Below are 21,886 nucleotides of genomic sequence, written 5' to 3'. Positions count from 1 at the left end.
TCTCTACCCTCTACCCAGCCACCTCTACCCTCTACTTCAGCCATCTCTACCCTCTACCCAGCCACCTCTACCCTCTACCCCAGCCACCTCTACCCACTACCCCAGCCACCTCTACCCTCTACCCTCACCCCAGCCACCTCTACCCTCTATCCCAGCTACCTTTACCATCTACCCAGCCATCTCTACCCCTCCCAGCAACCTTTACCATCTACCCAGCCACCTCTACCCTCTACTTCAGCCATCTCTACCCTCTACCCAGCCACCTCTACCCTCTATCCCAGCTACCTTTACCATCTACCCAGCCACCTCTACCCTCTATCCCAGCAACCTTTACCATCTACCCAGCCACCTCTACCCTCTACTTCAGCCATCTCTACCCTCTACACCAGCCACCGCTACCATATACCCAGCCACCTCTACCCTCTACTTCAGCCATCTCTACCCTCTACACCAGCCACCGCTACCATATACCCAGCCACCTCTATCCTCTACCCAGCCACCTCTACCCTCTACCATATACCCAGCCACCTCTATCCTCTACCCAGCCACCTCTATCCTCTACCCAGCCACCTCTACCCTCTACCCAGCCATCTCTACCCTCTACCCTCTACCCAGCCACCTCTACCCCAGCCTGGCCCTCCCTTGGTCATTAGCACCAATGAGACACATTGGAATAAAATGTGATGTGTCCACTACTAACATCCCTGTACTAATAATACTAGCTAGCACTGCTGATATACAGTGCATTTGGAAAGTATTCAGACCCTTTCCCAGATTTTGTTAGGTTAAAGCCTTATTCCTCATCAATCTACACAGAATACCCCATAATTACAAAGCGAAAACAGGTTTTGAGAATTTTCTGCACATCAAAGAATAAAAATAAAATAACTTATTTTCATAAGTATTCAGACCCTTTGCTATGAGACTTGATACTGAGTTCAGATGCATCCTGTTTCCATTGATCATCCTTGAGATGTTATTACAACTTGATTGGAGTCCACCTGTGGTAAATTTAATTGATTGGACATGATTTGGAAAGGCACACACCTGTCTATATAAGGTCCCACAGTTGAGAGTGAATGTCAGAGCAAAAACCAAGCCATGAGGTCGAAGGAATTGTCCGTAGAGCTCTGAGACAGGATTGTGTCGAGGCACAGATCTGGGGAAGGGTACCAAAACATTTCTGCAGCATTGATGGTCCCAAGAACACAGTGGCCTCCCATCATTATTAAATTAAAAAGTTTGGAACCACTAAGACTCTTCCTAGAGCTGGCCGCCCGGCCAAACTGAGCAATCGGGGGAGAAGGGCCTTGGTCAGGGAGGTGACCAAGAACCCGATGGTCAATCTGACAGAGCTCCAGAGTTCCTCTGTGGAGATGGGAAAACCTTCCAGAAGGACAACCATCTCTGCAACACTCCACCAATCAGGCGTTTATTTGGCCAGATGGAAGCCCCTCCTCAGTAAAAGGCACATGACAGCCCGCTTGGAGTTTGCCAAAAGGCACCTAAAGGACTCTCAGACCATGAGAAACAAGATTCTCTGGTCTAATGAAACCAAGATTGAAGTCTTTAGCCTGAATGCCAAGCGTCACGTCTGGAGGAAACTAGGCACCGCTCATCACCTGGCCAATACCATCCCTACGGTGAAGTATTGTGGTGGCAGCATCATGCTGTTGGGATGTTTTTCAGCGGCAGGGATTGGGAGACTAGTCAGGATCGAGGGAAAGATGAACGGAGCAAAGTACAGAGAGGTCCTTGATGAAAACCTGCTCCAGAGCGCTCAGACTGAATGTCCTTGAGTGGCCCAGCCAGAGCCCGGACTTGAACCCGATCGAACATCTCTGGAGAGACCTGAAAATAGCTGTGCAGCGACGCTCCCCATTTAACCTGACAGAGCTTGAGAGGATCTGCAGAGAAGAATGGGAGAAACTCCCCAAATACAGGTGTGCCAAGCTTGTAACGTCATACCCAAGAAGACTCAAGGCTGTAATCGCTGCCAAAGGCGCTTCAACAAAGTACTGAGTAAAGGATCTGAATACTTATGTAAATGTGGTATTTCGTTTTTTTATTATGGGGTATTGTGTGTAGATTGATGAGGAAAAAAACTATTTAATCAATTTTAGAAAAAGGCTTTAACGTAACAAAATGTGGAAAAAGTGAAGGGATCTGAATACTTTCAGAATACACTGTACTGTATTAACATGAAGCCCGTATCCAAATAACGCTGAATTTGCAACAATATGGAAGTATTGACAGATAAGTGTAAGCTAAGCTTCTCCCTGAAGTTTGGTACTGATTTCTATAAAGTAGAGAGTGGAGACTGAAGTGTCAGGCAGGGAAAATACACACACTAATCTATCTCATCTTCATTGGTCATTCTCTGTACATGTCTTTAATACAATACTTGGCCTTTACAGATTGCAGTCTATTTCCAATTCCTTTGGGTAAGACTGTCCCCGCTAGTGCCGTTAGTCAGTCAATCCATACAAAGTCATTTTGGATGCTGCTAAGATCATTACTCTCCAGGCAGTCTTGTGGAGCTCTCTCTCTCTGTCTCTGTCTCTGTCTCTGTCTCTGTCTCTGTCTCTGTCTCTGTCTCTGTCTCTGTCTCTGTCTCTGTCTCTGTCTCTGTCTCTGTCTCTGTCTCTGTCTCTGTCTCTGTCTCTGTCTCTGTCTCTGTCTCTGTCTCTGTCTCTGTCTCTGTCTCTGTCTCTGTCTCTGCTCTCTGTCTCTGTCTCTGTCTCTGTCTCTCTCTCTCTCTCTCTCTCTCTCTCTCTCTCTCTCTCTCTCTCTCTCTCTCTCTCTCTCTCTCTCTCTCTCTCTCTCTCTCTCTCTCTCTCTCTCTCTCTCTCTCTCTCTCTCTCTCTCTCTCTGTCTCTCTCTCTCTCTCTCTCTCCCTGTCTCTCTCTCTCTCTCTCTCTCTCTCTCTCTCTCTCTCTCTCTCTCTGTCTCTCTCTCTGTCTCTCTCTCTCTCTCTGTCTCTGTCTCTGTCTCTGTGTCTCTCTCTGTCTCTCCCTGTCTCTGCATGGGGTAACTTGTGTTGGGTGATTTGGGTTTGTGTGAGGATTCATGTGATTGAATGATTGTCTATGTAGGCCTACATTTCCATACAGGACTAGGATAACTTGTGCATGTTGTCACCTCAACATACTCTTATAGTCAGTCATCAATTTAACTGGGATAATAGACACATGGAATGAACGAATGATGAATGGAATGAATGAATGATATAAAGGAGGAGTGAATGAGTGTGTATCTATACCTCTTCACACTAACACTGGTGCACTCTCTTTCTTTGCTAATCACTCTCTCTCTCTCTCTCTTCTTTAATGCTGTCGGATAGCGTACGCTCCCTACAGCATTCTGCTAGTATGCCCGTAATGAGGTAAGGGGCCAACACATAACCAAACCATGGCTTGCTGGAACCCTCTACTCCCCAGTGGCACCTTTTACAACAACCTTTTGTAGCATTGCGGACTTGAAAATCTGGCTTAAGTTCAGGATGGTAGAACTGTGAAGGTGTTTTATGGAAACTGCCGAGTTGTAGCTTTAGGTCAAGGTACCACTGCCAACACCCCTCTAGTCTATAGGGACTGAGGTGCTTTGCTGCCATAAAAATGAATGGTTATTTCCTTGTCCGTGTCCTTGTATTCATACTGTTTTACCCTCCGGACAATAGTCTATATGATCTGTCAACAGAAGAGAATGGAATGTGGCCACTCTGGAATCATCCATTGTTAACTGAACCCAATCTGGATGCGCCATCTGATAACGTTCCCTATGAAAACAATGATGATAAATGTGTGTGCTTTGTGTGTCAGTGTCTCTGGTCATGTAAGAGTGAGGTGTCTCTTAGCTGCGTCCAAAATGGCACCCTATTACCTATTTAGTGCACTGATCAAAAGTAGTCCACTACATAGGGAATAGGGTACCATTTAAGACACTGCACACCTGTCTCTGGGCGATATCACTCCTCGTACATCTCTACTCACATCACGTGTCACTCTCTTCACAGGAACACGCCCACCTTCAAGTCGTTTGAGGAGAAAGTAGAGACTTTAAAGGTAATGGATAGGAAAAGTGACTAAGAACTTACAATCACTTCTCAGTACATTTGGAGGAACCATTCAATATTTATCTTTATCAAAACAGACAATAAAAAGTCAATAATTCATCCATTCGTTCATTTATACATTCATACATTTGTTTGTTCCTTCATTCATTCACTCATTCAACACCTGTATCTCTTCCTCCTCCTGCAGGTCAAGATGAGCCCGACGGTGTCTCAGGGTGATTTTGGCGACGTGTTGACCTCTACAGCAACCTCTGACCCATCTGTTGTCATGGAGAAACAGCCAGAGGCCACGCCCATCGCCATCCAGGAAGAACAGCCCCAGTGAGACCAGGCTGACCTCCAGCCAGATTGACATCCACTGGAACTATACCCTCTTTACCCTTCTGACTCCCCTCTTTCTGCCCTCTCTCTCTCTCACCTCCTCTCTCCTCCTCCCTTCTGACTCCCCTCTTTCTGCCCTCTCTCTCTCTCACCTCCTCTCTCCTCCTCCCTTCTGACTCCCCTCTTTCTGCCCTCTCTCTCTCTCACCTCCTCTCTCCTCCTCCCTTCTGACTCCCCTCTTTCTGCCCTCTCTCTCTCACCTCCTCTCTCCTCCTCCCTTCTGACTCCCCTCTTTCTGCCCTCTCTCTCTCTCACCTCCTCTCTCCTCCTCCCTTCTGACTCCCCCTCTTTCTGCCCTCTCTCTCTCTCACCTCCTCTCTCCTCCTCCCTTCTGACTCCCCTCTTTCTGCCCTCTCTCTCTCTCACCTCCTCTCTCCTCCTCCCTTCTGACTCCCCTCTTTCTGCCCTCTCTCTCTCACCTCCTCTCTCCTCCTCCCTTCTGACTCCCCTCTTTCTGCCCTCTCTCTCTCTCACCTCCTCTCTCCTCCTCCCTTCTGACTCCCCTCTTCTGCCCTCTCTCTCTCTCACCTCCTCTCTCCTCCTCCCTTCTGACTCCCCTCTTTCTGCCCCTCTCTCTCACCTCCTCTCCTCCTCCCTTCTGACTCCCCTCTTTCTGCCCTCTCTCTCTCTCACCTCCTCTCTCCTCCTCCCTTCTGACTCCCCTCTTTCTGCCCTCTCTCTCTCTCACCTCCTCTCTCCTCCTCCCTTCTGACTCCCCTCTTTCTGCCCTCTCTCTCTCTCACCTCCTCTCTCCTCCTCCCTTCTGACTCCCCTCTTTCTGCCCTCTCTCTCTCACCTCCTCTCTCCTCCTCCCTTCTGTCTCCCCTCTTTCTGCCTCCTCTCTCTCTCTCACCTCCTCTCTCCTCCTCCCTTCTGACTCCCCTCTTTCTGCCCTCTCTCTCTCACCTCCTCTCTCCTCCTCCCTTCTGACTCCCCTCTTTCTGCCCTCTCTCTCTCACCTCCTCTCTCCTCCTCCCTTCTGTCTCCCCTCTTTCTGCCCCCTCTCTCTCTCTCTCCTCCTACTACTTTGTCTCCTCTCTCTCTCTCTCTCACCTCCTCCCTTCTGTCTCCCCTCTTTCTGCTCTCTCTCCTCCTCTCTCCTCCTTCCTTCTGTCTCCCCTCTTTCTGCTCTCCTCCTCTCTCCTCCTCCCTTCTGTCTCCCCTCTTTCTGCTCTCCTCCTCTCTCCTCCTCCCTTCTGTCTCCCCTCTTTCTGCTCTCCTCCTCTCTCACCTCTCTCCTCCTCCCTTCTGTCTCCCCTCTTTCTGCCCTCTCTCTCTCTCTCTCTCTCTCTCTTCCTCTCCTCCTTTATCTCTTCTCGCTACAACATGGACACAGCACAACAGAACAGATCCAACAACCAAAAAAGAAATTAAATGATGAAAATATTGTTGACACCTTAACACTTGTGAATTTGTATGACTGTGTGTTTGTTTTAGAATGGCCAGCTACCTCTACCCTCTACCCTGGTTTGGGAACCTGCACAAGTAGAATACAATACATTACACTCAAAGGATAGAATCTGTCACAGCAAGTGATGCTTTATTACGTTTATTAATAGCACAAAGCCCTTATATTTGCATGTCTTTGAGTTGTAAAAGGGATTTTTGGGGGGTACTCCAATTTCCCATTTTGTTTTTAATCACTGTATGACTCTCTTAAGATTTGATCTCTAGAGAACGCATGGTCCTTTAACACTGAAGTGTTGCTCTCACACCATTTATTTGGTTAAAGGCATTGGTTACTCTCACCAATATCTTCAAACCGTGTCCATCTCTGTCTGAATAGCACTAGTAATGTGGTATGGAACACAGCTGTGTAGAGTTAATCCCAGATCAGTGTAGCTCACACACTCCTCTCACAGTTTAACCATAGGGGGGTGGTCTAAATCTGACCTCCGAGCAGTTCACAGTGCTTAACTCTGACAATAAAAAATAAATAATTCATCCATTCGTTCATTTCTACATCCATGTGTTTGTTCCTTCATTCAGATCAGTGTGTAATGGTGGTCACAGCAGCAGATGCATGGTTTTATATTATGCTGCGTCAGCTGGCCTTAACTCTAATCTACATCACTCACTGCCTCACGCATGGCGGGCCAAAGTCAATATTGGACCACTTGTCTCATTGGTTTCTGTGAGGGACATAGAAAATGGCTACTTTCTCTCTGCTTGGTATGCTGAAACAGGATAGTCACTGGATGCTGTGTACTTCTCTACTGTTGAATGTTTTTGTAGTTTTTTTTTTTTTACCCTCAATGTATATTCTCTTCTGATTAAAGAATAAGTAACCAAAAATGTTTACTACAGACCACATTGGTGATGATGCATACAGCCTTGGACAGTGAGTATTTGGTGTAAATAAATGCCTGATGCAAGTCCTCCCCTACTGGAAGAAGACTGGCCACATCATGGCAGGGATTTATTGAGGAAGTGAAAACTTCTGAAAAGCCTTGGTTCCACCATTAAAATGTCTTCCAGATCTCTTGTCCTCATTTAACCCAACCGCTATGGCAGTAGGACAGTAAGGTAGAAGGACAGGCAGTAAGGCTGTGGGACAATTAGGGCAGTAGTAAAGTTGTAAGGCAGTAGGACAGGCTGTAGGGCAGTCGGACAATAGGGCAGTAGTAAAGTTGTATGGCAGTAGGACAGGATAGTAGGGCAGTAGGATGGTAAGGCAGTAAGGCTGTAGGACACTAAGGCAGTAGCACAATAAGGCAGTAGGACAGTAAGACAGTAAGGCTGTGGGACAATAAGGCAGTAGGACAGTAAGGTAGTAGGACAGGCTGTAGGACAGGCAGTGGGACAGTAAGGCTGTGGGACAGGCAGTAGGACAGTAAGGCAGTCAGTCAATAGGGCAGTAGTAAGGCAGTAGCACAAGGCAGTAAGACGGTAGGGCAGTAAGGCGGTAGGCCAGTAGGGCAGTAGCACAATAAGACAGTAGGACAGTAAGGCAGTAGAACAGTAGCACAATAAGGCAGTAAGACGGTAGAGCAGTAAGGCGGTAGGACAGTAAGACGTAGAACAGTAAGGCAGTAGCACAATAAGGCAGTGGGACAGTAGGACAGTAAGGCAGTAGGACAATAAGGCAGTAGGACAGTAAGGCAGTAGGACAGTAAGGCAGTAGGACAATAAGGCAGTACGGCAGTAGGAAAATAAGGCAGTAGGACAGTAAGGCAGTAGGACAATAAGGCAGTAGGACAATAAGGCAGTAGGGAAGTAAGACAGTAGGACAGTAAGGCAGTAGGACAATAAGGCAGTAGGACAGTAAGGCAGTAGGACAGTAAGACAGTAGGATAATAAGGCAGTAAGGCAGTAGGAAAATAAGGCAGTAAGGCAGTAGGGTTGTAGGGCATTAAGGCAGTAGGGCAGTGGGCTGTTCACGTGTGTGTTTAATCATTACCTTTTTCACAGATACACCTCTCAGAAAAGGGGGTTTCCCACCTCATTGTGGGCACAAATAGTTTTTGTCAGATTAAAAGTATTTGATAGAGACTGCCAGAGAATAGGCCTTCAACAGCTGCCCTGGTCTGGTCTGTAACTTGAATGCTGACGTCTCTTATTTTCTTGTTTGAAAGGTTGTGAGAGATGCTAAAGGGGTCGCACAAAGACAGGGCACTGTTCAAGTGCATTCTTGTTAATAAATCACCTACTTTTGGTATTTTTTATATATTTTTAATGTTTCCCCCATTTAGGAGGCATGAAAGGAGAACACATTTTTCATCCATTGATTTTTGAAATAACTTCATCTTTAGCAAAGCATCATCATGAGGAATCCTTAGATCCACTGTGGTGTCACACTGTCAGAGACAAAGATGAAACTAGAGAATAGTCATGTCACTATTTCATAGAACGATGTTTGGAGGGAAGGGCTGGTTTCAGGAGGTGGAAAGAAGCTCAGAGGTTGTCAGGAGGATAGATGTGCCAATGGCTACATAGATATACAGTACTATAGATATATGAATAATAGATATCTCCTTTCCTTGGTACATTTTGAAACATATACTTTTTTAGTATTGTAAGTAGAAGTTTAAAGATGCCTATCGTACTGTGGAGTAACATGACTAAAGTTGAATAGAGCAGGGTAACACCTGCCAGCATAGTTCAGAAGTTATAGATGATACAGTATATTCAAGTGTTGATGCTTGTTTTGTTGATACACTAATCGTTGCTATAGCGCCATTCTTTGGAGCAGCTGTTGCCTTTCATGTTGGAGCTTCACTCTCTTTAACTTTCTAGAACCAACTTTGATCAGTGGGAGTAATGTTCTGAAACTTCAGTCTACACTCCACATCAATCCATGTGTTGCTAAATGTGGTAAATCTTTAAATATGGCTGCCTTGAGGAATGTTGGGGCATTACCATTAACAAAGCAGCCTGCCCTCGATTTGAGTCTTAATGGTTGATTGGATTTGTGAAAACATTTCAGTCCGGCCAGGACTGACTTTAGGACAGCATTAGAAAGAATAACATAACACTGGATGATCATCTATGAGAACGTTTGAACTGCTTTTGTTTTGGAAAGTGCCATATTTATTGAATTTATTACATTTCGTTGACTATAGAGCTGGATAAAAGGTAGACTCAGCAAAATGACGTTGCCGCAGATATTAAAGATGAGCAAGATGCAACACTTTGCTCTCACACGGTCACACACACTGCATCTACGCATGTGCATGGGTTGACCTCATGCTGTCACAGCGTCTGAATGCATTGTGTAATGTTTCCTGAACAGGGTCAATATTATGGGTTGAGTGAGGGTCACTTAAATTAATGTAAAAAAAAAATAAAAATCTATACAAATATGATGTGGGAATGAATCATGAACGTGTATCTCAATGGTGGCTTTTTTACAGAGCATCATTTGAATAATTGTGCACATCACTTGTTTTGGGTTAGCTATAGTACTAAAACAACCATGCTTCACTCTAGAGGGTTGACGATGATGATGATGTTGTTGATGCTTTGTCTGCACAAATTGCTTATTTACTTTATTTGTGTGTTTGGGCCTGGAATATACAGAACATTAGGAACACCTGCTCTTACCATGACTTTGTTGTTGTTGTTGTCGTCATTTAGCAGACGCTGTTATCCAGAGCGGCTTACAGTAGCGAGTGCAAGCAGTTTTGTACTTCCTTTTTTCTCGTACTACTACCCCGTGAGAATTGAACCCTCAGCCCTGGCGTTGCAAGTATCATGCTCTACCAACTGAGGCACACTGAACATACCTTATTGATGTCACTTGTTAAATCTACTTCAATCAGTGTAGATGAAGGGGAGGAGACAGGTTAAATACGTTTTTTAAGCCTTGAGACAATTGAGACATGGATTGTGTGTGTGCCATTCAGTGGGTGAATGGGCAAGACAAAATATTTAAGTGCCTTTGAACAGGGTATGGTAGTAGGTGCCAGACGCACCGTTTTGAGTGTGTTAAGAACTGCAACGCTGCTGGGTTTTTCACTCTCAATAGTTTCCCACGTGTATCAAGAATAGTCCACCACCCAAAAGACATCCAGACAACTTGACATAACAGCACACCCGTCGCTATGGGCGGGCCATAGGGGGCCGGGCCCGCCCCCAAAAATGCTTGTGCCCCTCCCCCACTTGAGGGAATTTATAATTAAATATACGTACTGTAGGCTAATAATAATTGTGCCCTGCCCTCCCATGCATTTCATATGCCCCCCTTAAGACTGAGGTCTGGCGACGGGTCTGCATAACAGTGAGAAGCATTGGACTCAACATGGGCCAGCATCCCTGTGGAACACTTTCAACACCTTGTAGAGTCCATGGCCTGACGAATTGAGGCTGTTCTGAGTGCAAAAGGGGGGTGCAACGCAATATTTTAGTAATGTGTTCCTAATGTTTTGTCATTTTTTTTTTACATCGACGGGGACATCGTGTATTACAGGTAAACTGTGTATTACCACGCAAGACCACCAGATGGCAGTGTGGGACAAAACCTCACCTTTAGCACTAATAGCTTCATCCCAGATTTGCTCCAAGCCATCTGCTGTTGGTTTGACCTTCATGGTCATTAAGAAAGAACTAGTGGCTGTATCTACAGCTATAGAACTATAGAGGTGAGACTAATCTGTATCGACAAGCTGCAGGACTGTTCTGTTCCAACAGTTTGGAAAAGGGAATATGTTACATATCAATTAATCAGAAGACCTTTATAATGATGGGATTAGATTGGTGCTTTATGGGAGAGAGATAATTCGTTTCTCTGTGTGTATTTAATATCATTAGGCCGCAGATCACACACACACACCCTCTCTCACTCTACCTTCTCTCTTACACACACACACACACACACACACACACACACACACACACACACACACACACACCCTCTCTCACTCTACCTTCTCTCTTACACACACACACACACACACACACACACACACACACACACACACACACACACACACACACACACACACACACACACACACACACACACACACACACACACACACACACACACACACACACACACACACACATACACACACACACACACACCCTCTCTCACTCTACCTTCTCTCTTACACACACACACACACCCTCTCTCACTCTACCTTCTCTCTTACACACACACACACACACACACACACACACCCTCTCTCACTCTACCTTCTCTCTTACACACACACACACACACACACACACACACACACACACACACACACACACACACACACACACACACACACCCTCTCTCACTCTACCTTCTCTCTCACACACACACACACACACACACACACACACACACACACACACACACACACACACACACACACACACCCTCTCTCACTCTACCTTCTCTCTTACACACACACACACACACACACACACACCCTCTCTCACTCTACCTTCTCTCTTACACACACACACACACACACACACACACACACACACACACACACACACACACACACACACACACACACACACACACACACACACACACATACACACATACACACACACACACACACACACTAGAAGAAGAGCACATGCAGACATCAGGTAGTAGTAAAACAGCTGTCAAAAAGTATCTTTGTTTATCTGTGACTGAATGATCACCAGTAGGTTGTAGTCACACAGCCTGGGCCATGTTCATTAGGGCACGTAACGAAAAGTGTTTCAAAACATTTTGCAACGAAAAACTAAAATGACAATTTCTCTTTCAACAAGCCCATGTAGTCCCTCCCTCAGTCCGTTTTGGTCCGTTTGGTATCTAATGAACACAACCCTGGAGAGTTCTTGCACAGAGGACGACAACAACAGCTGAATGGACGAGAACCACCACATGGTCATGACCATCACAATCATTAAAATGGCTGTTTATATTTACACACACCTCAGAGTAATAACATTCTGAAGTATAGTCTATACTCAACGGCTAGTTTATTAGGTACACCACTCTGTTCACGAAAATGAATCTCTCCTACAGAGTAAGTCACGTGGCTGTGGATTGCTATATAAAGCAGGCAGACAGGCATCAAGGCATTCAGTTACTGTTCGATTCAAACATTAGAATGGGCAAAACGACTGACCTAAGTGACTTTGAGCGTGGTATGATCGTCGGTGCCAGGCGCGCCGGGTTCCAGTATCTCACAAACGGACGCCCTTGTGGGCTTTTTCACGCGCGACAGTGTCTAGGGTTTACCGAGAATGTTGCGACAAACACAAAACATCCAGTCAGGGGCAGTCCTGTGGGCGAAAACAGCTTGTTGATGAGAGAGGTCGAAGGAGAATGACAAGAATCATGCAAGCTAACAGGCACCCCACAAACAGACAAATAACAGAGCAGTACAACAGTGGTGTGCAGAATGGCATCTCAGAACACACAACTCATCAATCCTTGTCACGGACGGGCTATTGCAGCAGAACCGGTACTAGATGGGTGTACCAAAGTGTATAGTAACATATAACATTCTGAAGTATAGTCTATACTTACACAGCTCAGAGTAATAACATTCTGAAGTATACAGTCAGTAAGTGAAGAGGTAACGTGTTGATTCTCCCAAAGAGAAATATAATCAACATTCAACTTATTTTTAGCTTCAATGGACAATAGTGTAAAACACACAGAAAGGAAACATCATTGGTGCAGTAGGATACAATTTGTGAGACATACATAGCCTAAACACACATATTGCAAGTGCTGATGGATTGCAATAATATATCGAATCCCAGATATAATGATAACGGCATCTAGTACACTGTCAACTCTGCCACTGTCTACTCTATTGTCTTTGCTACAGCCGTGTGCTTGTGTGTGTGACCAAGTGTGATCGTGGTGCATAATCAAATCAAATCTCTGTATGTAGCCTAAAATGGTGTCTCATTCTCAATGTGCGGTCATAAACAGTCATTCAACATTCAAACATGGGTGCTTGTGGAGAGGGACACGGTGGTTAAATGGCGTCTAAATGTGCCGAGCCCAATTTCTTTTATCAATATTGAAATATGGATATTTGTGGCCAAAACACTAATGGAGTTTCCATGATAAAAACATGATGAGAATATGGAGATGTGGACACTGTAACAGAAAACAGGCATGATAAAACATGATGAGAATATGGAGATGTGGACACTGTAACAGAAAACAGGCATGATAAAACATGATGAGAATATGGAGATGTGGACACTGTAACAGAAAACAGGCATGATAAAACATGATGAGAATATGGAGATGTGGACACTGTAACAGAAAACAGGCATGATAAAACATGATGAGAATATGGAGATGTGGACACTGTAACAGAAAACAGGCATGATAAAACATGATGAGAATATGGAGATGTGGACACTGTAACAGAAAACAGGCATGATACAGACATTATGAGGACCCATAACAACAACTCTCATCTGATGAGGTCACCCCTGCCTCCCCTACGTACGTACGTACGTACGTACGTATACGTACGTCCGTCCGTCCGTCCGTCCGTCTCCCTCCCTCCCATCATTAAACAGTGAGAGAGGGGCTTGTCCATGTCTCCCGAGTGGCGCAGTGGTCTAAGGCACTGCATCGCAGTGCTAGCTGTGCCACTAGAGATCCTGGTTCGAATCCAGGCTCTGTCGTAGCCGGCCGCGACCGGGAGACCCATGGGGCGGCGCACAATTGGCCCGGCGTCGTCCAGGGTAAGGGAGGGAATGGCCGGCAGGGATGTAGCTCAGTTGGTAGAGCATGGCGTTTGCAACGCCAGGGTTGTGGGTTCGATTCCAGTATGAAAAAATAAAAAATAAAAATGTATGCACTCACTAACTGTAAGTCGCTCTGGATAAGAGCGTCTGATAAATGACTAAAATGTAATGTAAAAGTCCTCCGCTCATGTGGGGAAGCTATTGATTTTATGGACCACAGTGATTCTTATCAACCATCAGCACAACCAGATGGCCCCTTTACGCAAGCTTCTACAGTGTATTAGTCAATCTTACAAAAAGGGGGCTGTGTGTGTGTGTGTGTGTGTGTGTGTGTGTGTGTGTGTGAGTGCATAAACATACACACTAAAGGATATTGGGCAGCCTGTGATCCTGTGTAAATACAGTCTCTGTATCTTCCTGCTTGAGTGCCTTAAACATATGCAGCAAGCAGCTCCTCTCCTCCCAGCAGACAAGCCCTCAGCGTGTGAGGAGCCCAGATAACCACCACACACACACACTATAGCCACACCACGCCAAGGTATCCATACATCCTAAAGCCTATGGCTTAAGCTAGATATAAAATGCATCCACCAATGCGAGTCTAAGTATAGGTTTAACAGACTTAACACACACATGATACACCCTCCATGCCTTCCCTTGAGCCCTGCTATATCGTTAGGATAACAGAGAGGGATTGGTGTTTGATTAGTTCTGGCTGCCTGTCTTTATCATAATGGAGTCGTTGGCTTAGGCCTGTCACACAGAGCAACAGAGATGGATTAAGGAATATCGGCTATATGTCAATATGAGCTGTGCTATGACAAAGTGCAGCTTGGGATTTTGACCGCCAGGTCTTGGATATAGTCATATTTATAGGGCTGCTTTAATAGGTCTCTGTCTGTAGCCTCATACGGACTCAGTCAGGACTATGAAGGCTTCTGATAGAAACATCAACACCTTGGGCGGTCGTTCACAGAACTAACTCTCTCTGGTTTCTACCTGGGAGCTCATGGCACCGTCTTGGAAAGACAGAGAGCAGCGTATGCCTGCTCTGTAGGCTAACACTCTAGCTAGCTGATTACACGACTGGAACCATTCACACCACAGCCTCTCCATTACTCACAGATACTGTAGGCGATGTGATCTGGATAGTATTACATGGATGCTTGATGATACATGCAGCACATCTCTGTGTTATAATGATGTTGTGTACAGGATGTGATTGGTGTGATGTCGGAGGCCTGTGTGAGAGTCTGAGTAGTCCTGTGTTGAGTGGACAGTGTTTGAGATCACAGGAGGCTGCCGAGGGGAGGACGGCTCATAATAATGTCTGGAACGGAGCAAATGGAATGGCATCAACCACCTGGAAACCATGTGTTTGATACCATTGCACTAATTCCTCTCCATAATTACCATGAGCCCGTCCTCCCCAATTAAGGTGCCACCAGCCTCCTGTGGTTGAGATGTGGTCGGCCCTACAGTGTAACGTAATCCCATATCCCAACATGACTAAATACCCTACAGTGTAACGTAATCCCATATCCCAACATGACTAAATACCCTACAGTGTAACGTAATCCCATATCCCAACATGACTAAATACCCTACAGTGTAACGTAATCCCATATCCCAACATGACTAAATACCCTACAGTGTAACGTAATCCCATATCCCAACATGCCTAAATACCCTACAGTGTAACGTAATCCCATATCCCAACATGACTAAATACCCTACAGTGTAACGTAATCCCATATCCCAACATGACTAAATACCCTACAGTGTAACGTAATCCCATATCCCAACATGACTAAATACCCTACAGTGTAACGTAATCCCATATCCCAACATGACTAAATACCCTACAGTGTAACGTAATCCCATATCCCAACATGCCTAAATACCCTACAGTGTAACGTAATCCCATATCCCAACATGACTAAATACCCTACAGTGTAACGTAATCCCATATCCCAACATGACTAAATACCCTACAGTGTAACGTAATCCCATATCCCAACATGACTAAATACCCTACAGTGTAACGTAATCCCATATCCCAACATGACTAAATACCCTACAGTGTAACGTAATCCCATATCCCAACATGACTAAATACCCTACAGTGTAACGTAATCCCATATCCCAACATGACTAAATACCCTACAGTGTAACGTAATCCCATATCCCAACATGACTAAATACCCTACAGTGTAACGTAATCCCATATCCCAACATGACTAAATACCCTACAGTGTAACGTAATCCCATATCCCAACATGACTAAATACCCTACAGTGTAACGTAATCCCATATCCCAACATGACTAAATACCCTACAGTGTAACGTAATCCCATATCCCAACATGACTAAATACCCTACAGTGTAACGTAATCCCATATCCCAACATGACTAAATACCCTACAGTGTAACGTAATCCCATATCCCAACATGACTAAATACCCTACAGTGTAACGTAATCCCATATCCCAACATGACTAAATACTCTCCTCCTCCAGGGGGTAACCCGTTCCTGTACCGGAACCACCACCATACATTGTCTTTTGTAGTCTACATTATTATACATTACTGTAGTTGTTATCGATCCCTTTAGGGATAACATGCCTTTCTGGTTGTGGACTTTGTTAGCTGAGGCTGAGGGCTGGCTAGACACCCCCTCAATGGCTTCAGGTTCAGACTGCACCAACAACAGTGGCGTGTATTAAGGACACATCCTGAGTTTCCCTTCCCTCCACACACAGACCTGAGTCAAATATGTATCTCTCCATATTCCCTAGACCTACTTCCAGGCGCGCTTGATTTAGCTTTGAGTTTGCACGTTAGGGGACTATTCCATTGGTGCACTTTTGGGACTATTCCATTGGTTCCATGGGTTCAGTGCAGCTCAAGCACATCCTTTTAAAGCATTTGACATAATATATTTGACCCAGGTTCACTTTATACAAGATATACTTTAACTAATAGAACCATATTAATTCAAGTGGGTCACTAATAACAGTCTATTTTTCAAATATTCTACAACCTGGTAACTGTAGTTTTAAGCAACCCCCTTCCTATGTCTCCCACTGCTCATAAGCAGGAATGTCAAAGGGACACAGACGTATACCTCTTCTCCAGAGAGACACTTCACAAACCAAACAACATATTTACATTCAAAGCTTTAAAAACGATAAAAAAATCCCTAATTGGGCCTAGAGTGGGCGGAGAGCAGGTACTGTAGTCACCTAGCTATATCTGTGCCCTGCAGGCCAGGTGGTTATGTCCTCTTAGAAAAGTATTATAGTAGAATAATGGCCCATTTTACATCCTGGACGTGTGCCAGCTTAGCTTAACCATCAGCATTGCATCAATCTGCCATTTTCTACTGTATCCATATTGGTTTTATTGGAGTAGTTCAGCCATGTACTATAAAAGACTATGTACACATGCTGCTATTGTTAGGATGGGGCCAGAGAGAGAGGGAGAGAGAGAGAGTGAGGAGATAGACAGAGAGAGAGACAGAGAGGGAGGGAGGGAGGGAGGGAGGGAGGGAGAGGAAGAGAGAGAGAGGGAGAGAGAGAGAGTGAGGAGATAGACAGAGAGAGAGACAGAGAGGGAGGGAGGGAGAGAGAGGGAGGGAGGGAGAGAGAGGGGGGAGGGAGAGAGAGAAAGGGAGAGAGAGAGTAATAGAGAGACAGAGGGAGAGAGAGAGAGGGAGAGAGAGAGAGAATTACCGTACGACAGATAACGTATTCACTCTGCACACCCTAAAACAAACAAACCAAAACAAAGGCAAAGTCTTCTCATGCTTTGTTGATTTCAAAAAAGCTTTTGACTCAATTTGGCATGAGGGTCTGCTTTACAAATTGATTGGAAGTGGGGTTGGGGGAAAAACATACGACATTATAAAATCCATGTACACAAACAACAAGTGTGCGGTTAAAATTGGCAAAAAACACACACATTTCTTTCCACAGGGCCGTGGGGTGAGACAGGGATGCAGTTTAAGCCCCACCCTCTTCAACATATATATCAACAAATTGCGAGGGCACTAGAACAGTCTGCAGCAACCGGCCTCAGCCTACTAGAATCTGAAGTCAAATGTCTACTGTTTGCTGATGATCTGGTGCTTCTGTCCCCAACCAAGGAGGGCCTACAGCAGCACCTAGATCTTCTGCACAGATTATGTCAGACCTGGGCCCTGACAGTAAATCTCAGTAAGACAAAAAATTATGGTGTTCCAAAAAAGGTCCAGTTGCCAGGACCACAAATACAAATTCCATCTAGAAACCGTTGACCTAGAGCACACAAAAAACGATACATACCTCGGCCTAAACGAGGTATGTATAGTACGAGTAGTCCTGTGTAGCTCAGTTGGTAGAGCATGGCGCTTGCAACGCCAGGATTGTGGGTTCGATTCCCACGGGGGACCAGTATGAAAAAATGTATGCACTCACAAACTGTAAGTCGCTCTGGATAAGAGCGTCTGCTAAATTTTACATTTTCCATTTTAGTCATTTAGCAGACGCTCTTATCCAGAGCGACTTACAGTTAGTGAGTGCATACATTTTCATACTAAATGACTAAAATGTAAATGTAAACATCAGCGCCACAGGTAACTTCCACAAAGCTGTGAACGATCTGAGAGACAAGGCAAGAAGGGCCTTCTATGCCATCAAAAGGAACATAACATTTGACATACCAATTAGGATCTGGCTAAAAATACTTGAATCAGTTATAGAACCCACTGCCCTTTATGGTTGTGAGGTCTGGGGTCAGCTCACCAACCAAGAATTCACAAAATGGGACAAACACCAAATTGAGACTCTGCATGCAGAATTCTGCAAAAATATCCTGTGTACAATGAAAAACACCAAATAATGCATGCAGAGCAGAATTAGGCCGATACCCGCTAATTATCAAAATCCAGAAAAGAGCCGTTAAATTCTATGACCACTTGAAAGGAAGCGATTCCCAAACCTTCCATAACAAAGCCATCACCTACAGAGAGATGAACTTGGAGAAGAGTCCCCTAAGTAAGCTGGTCCTGGGGCTCTGTTCACAAACACAAACAGAACCAACAGAGCCCCAGGACAGCAACAACAACACAATTAGACCCAACCAAATCATGAGAAACCAAAAAGAGAATTACTTGACACATTGGAAAGAACTAACAAAAAAAACAGAGCAAACTAGAATGCTATTTGGCTCTAAACAGAGAGTTCACAGTGGCAGAATACCTGACCACTGTGACTGACCCAAACTTAAGGAAAGCTTTGACTATGTACAGACTCAGTGAGCATAGCCTTGCTATTGAGAAAGGCCGCCGTAGGCAGACCTGGCTCTCAAGAGAAGACAGGCTATGTGCACACTGCCCACAAAATGAGGTGGAAACTGAGCTGCACTTCTCCTGCCAAATGTATGACCATATTAGAGACACATATTTCCCTCAGATTACAGAGATCCACAAAGAATTCGAAAACAAACCCAATTTGGATAAACTCCGATATCTATTGGGTGAAATACCACAGTGTGCCATCACAGCAGCAAGATTTGTGACCTGTTGCCACAAGAAAAGGGGAACCAGTGAAGAACAAACACCACTGTAAATACAACCCATATTTATGTTTATTTTCCCATTTGTACTTTAACTATTTGCACATCATAATAACACTGTATATATACATAATATGACATTTGAAATGTCTTTATTCTTTTGAAACTTCTGAGTGTAATGTTTACTGTTAATATTTATTGTTTATTTCACTTTTGTTTAGTATCTACTTCACTTGCCTTGGTAATGTTAACATACGTTTCCCATGCCAATAAAGCCCTTAAATTGAATTGAATTGAGAGAGAGAGAGAGAGAGAGAGAGAGAGAGAGAGAGAGAGAGAGAGAGAGAGAGAGAGAGAGAGAGAGAGAGAGAGAGAGAGAAAACCTAGCGGTCAAACAGGGAAATGGTTCCAATCGTTTTCCACCATTCATTTTAGAAACACTTAAAATAAGGGCTGTGTTTCGTGTAGGCTTACCTTGGCGTGACATTTTGATAACCATGTAAATCTCTCTCGGACAAGGACTTTGGAGGACTTTTGGAGGAATTTTGAATGGCAACCTGCTTGTCCTCTGCAAGGACACCACAACACAATAATATACACATTTATAAAGACATTTCTCTTAAGTTTTGCATGCACATTTAGTACATAAAAAGGCCTATTGGAAAAGTGTCCAAATCCAGTGCGACAGTCATTGAGTTGATTGAGGTTAACATGGTTATAGCAGGTGAAGGACAGGACAGTGAGATGATCCATTTACACCGAAGGAGATGCTCAGTCTCCATTTGGTCTCTCCTTTTCTGGGAAGAAAACATATATTTGTGCAACGAATAGAACGTGAGACCCAGACCCTTCCCCTAATAAATGCTCCTAGTTTGGAGCTGCTAGTAGGAGGGCTGAGGTGGCTATTTTGGGTCACATTACTTGGTCTGATCAAAATGCTGCTAGACTGTGGCTGGAGGCAACTTTTTTGTTGATTGCAGGTCACAGAGGAATGGCGTGGTGTGAGCATTTGGAAGATACAATGAACACCTGTACTTGCACACTTCTTTTGGTGCAGTAGTAGTGTTGTTGAGTCTCTGAATAGAATGGATCAACGCGTTTAAAAGAAGCGTTCCTGATTTCCTAAACATGTTTTTTTATACAGTCAGCCTTTTTCCATCATGATTGGGATTCTTCATGTTATCTACAAGCCCTCGTTCAAGGGGAAATACATGTTAGAATAAGAAGGACCACACAGACAGAAAAGTTCACGGATCGAAAAACCGTTGAATAAAGAACACCTGTGAAGATAAGAAAAGACACTCCTTCCTTGCCCTTCAAAATGTCCTAGAACAAGATAAAGGAGTCAGTCACTCTAGCCAAAAGGGGCCCCTGAACTCACACGCTTTCATCATTTTAATAGAAGGAATAGAAATAACTCCGAAAAGCAGACACTGGAGCCATTCCTGGGCTCCCGAGTGGCGCAGTGGTCTAAGGCACTGCATCTCAGTGCTTGAGGCGTCACTACAGACCCCCTGGTTCGATTCCAGGCTGTATCACAACCGGCCGTGATTGGGAGTCCCATAGGGCGGCGCACAATTGGCCCAGCGTCGTCCGGGTTTGGCTGGTGTAGGCCGTCATTGTGAATACGAATTTGTTCTTAACTGACTTGCCTAGTTAAATAAAGGTTAAATTAAATAAATTTAAAAAACAGCTGTGTCTCTACACACCCAGCGTCACCATCCATCCCAAACTCATCAAGGCACAGCCACACTCCAGGTTCCCATGAAGAACCATCCTCTGTTTCACATTACTTAACATTCCTGAAAGCAGTCAGAGGGACAGCCCCCACTCCCCAAACCCCAGAAAACAACAGTAGTGTCCTTCCCCACTAACACAGAGTGGGAGGGACCAGACAGACATAACCTGCTCGTCAAGTGCAGGCACCATGGAAACGCTCTCATGGTTTGTTGGTGGAAGCCCTGTTAGCTGTTAGAATGCATTGTTATTGACCTTTTGTTGGGTTTGTACAATACAAACCACATTCCCATGACTATTCTCTTAACTCTCTCTCAAATAACTTTTGTACTTTTGTGTTTGTTACAGGTGGTCATCTTCTGTTTTATTTATATATTTAAATTCATGAAAAATACATCAGCAATTGTTTTATTAATTCCTTACTATAAAGTCCTGCTGTGTGTGTGTGCATGTGTGTGGCCGATAAATCCTCTCCTCATTGCTTTGCGGTCCATTTAATCCAGACACAAAACACACACACACACACACACACACACACACACAGTATTGTGCCAGTGCAGTGGATCTCTGTTCAGCCCAGCCCAGCCCACCTGTTGTTAGCTTATTGTTGAGCAGTGTCTCTGAAGAGCACAATGAGACCACTGTCAGAGGAACAGAGGGGCAGAGGAGAGAAGGACGGAGGAGAGAGGGACGGAGGAGAGAGGGACAGAGGAGAGAGGGATGGAGGAGAGAGGGATGGAGCTAGGAGGAGAGATGGATGGAAGAGAGAGGGATGGAGCTAGGAGGAGAGATGGATGGAAGAGAGAGGGACGGAGGAGAGAGGGATGGAGCTAGGAGGAGAGAGGGATGGAGGAGAGAGGGATGGAGGAGAGAGGGACGGAGGAGAGAGGGACGGAGGAGAGGGATGGAGCTAGGAGGAGAGAGGGATGGAGGAGAGAGGGACGGAGGAGAGAGGGACGGAGGAGAGGGATGGAGCTAGGA

At 45.0% G+C, this 21,886-nt stretch overlaps 1 protein-coding gene across 3 annotated transcripts in view; it reads left to right on the top strand.

Annotated features, from left to right (window-relative positions):
- LOC121572284 (tumor protein D52-like) overlaps nucleotides 1–4,540 on the top strand; it is a 47,230-nt gene extending 42,690 nt beyond the window's left edge. For 2 of the 3 annotated variants that reach the window (XM_045209267.1, XM_045209265.1), the window contains exons 5-8: nucleotides 2,418–2,444; nucleotides 3,344–3,385; nucleotides 4,016–4,064; nucleotides 4,263–4,540. In XM_045209267.1, the coding sequence (XP_045065202.1) occupies nucleotides 2,418–2,444; nucleotides 3,344–3,385; nucleotides 4,016–4,064; nucleotides 4,263–4,400 (256 nt within the window). In that variant the 3' untranslated portion in view covers nucleotides 4,401–4,540. The remainder of the gene's footprint in view (nucleotides 1–2,417; nucleotides 2,445–3,343; nucleotides 3,386–4,015; nucleotides 4,065–4,262) is intronic. The other variant, XM_045209266.1, reaches the window with a different exon arrangement.
- Nucleotides 4,541–21,886: the final 17,346 nt, after the last annotated feature.

The sequence above is a fragment of the Coregonus clupeaformis genome, chromosome 29 (genome assembly GCF_020615455.1).
Source record: "Coregonus clupeaformis isolate EN_2021a chromosome 29, ASM2061545v1, whole genome shotgun sequence".
Classification (NCBI taxonomy): domain Eukaryota; kingdom Metazoa; phylum Chordata; class Actinopteri; order Salmoniformes; family Salmonidae; genus Coregonus; species Coregonus clupeaformis.
The sequence above is the reverse complement of the archived record's forward strand: the minus strand, read 5'-3'. Positions and strand labels throughout refer to the sequence as shown.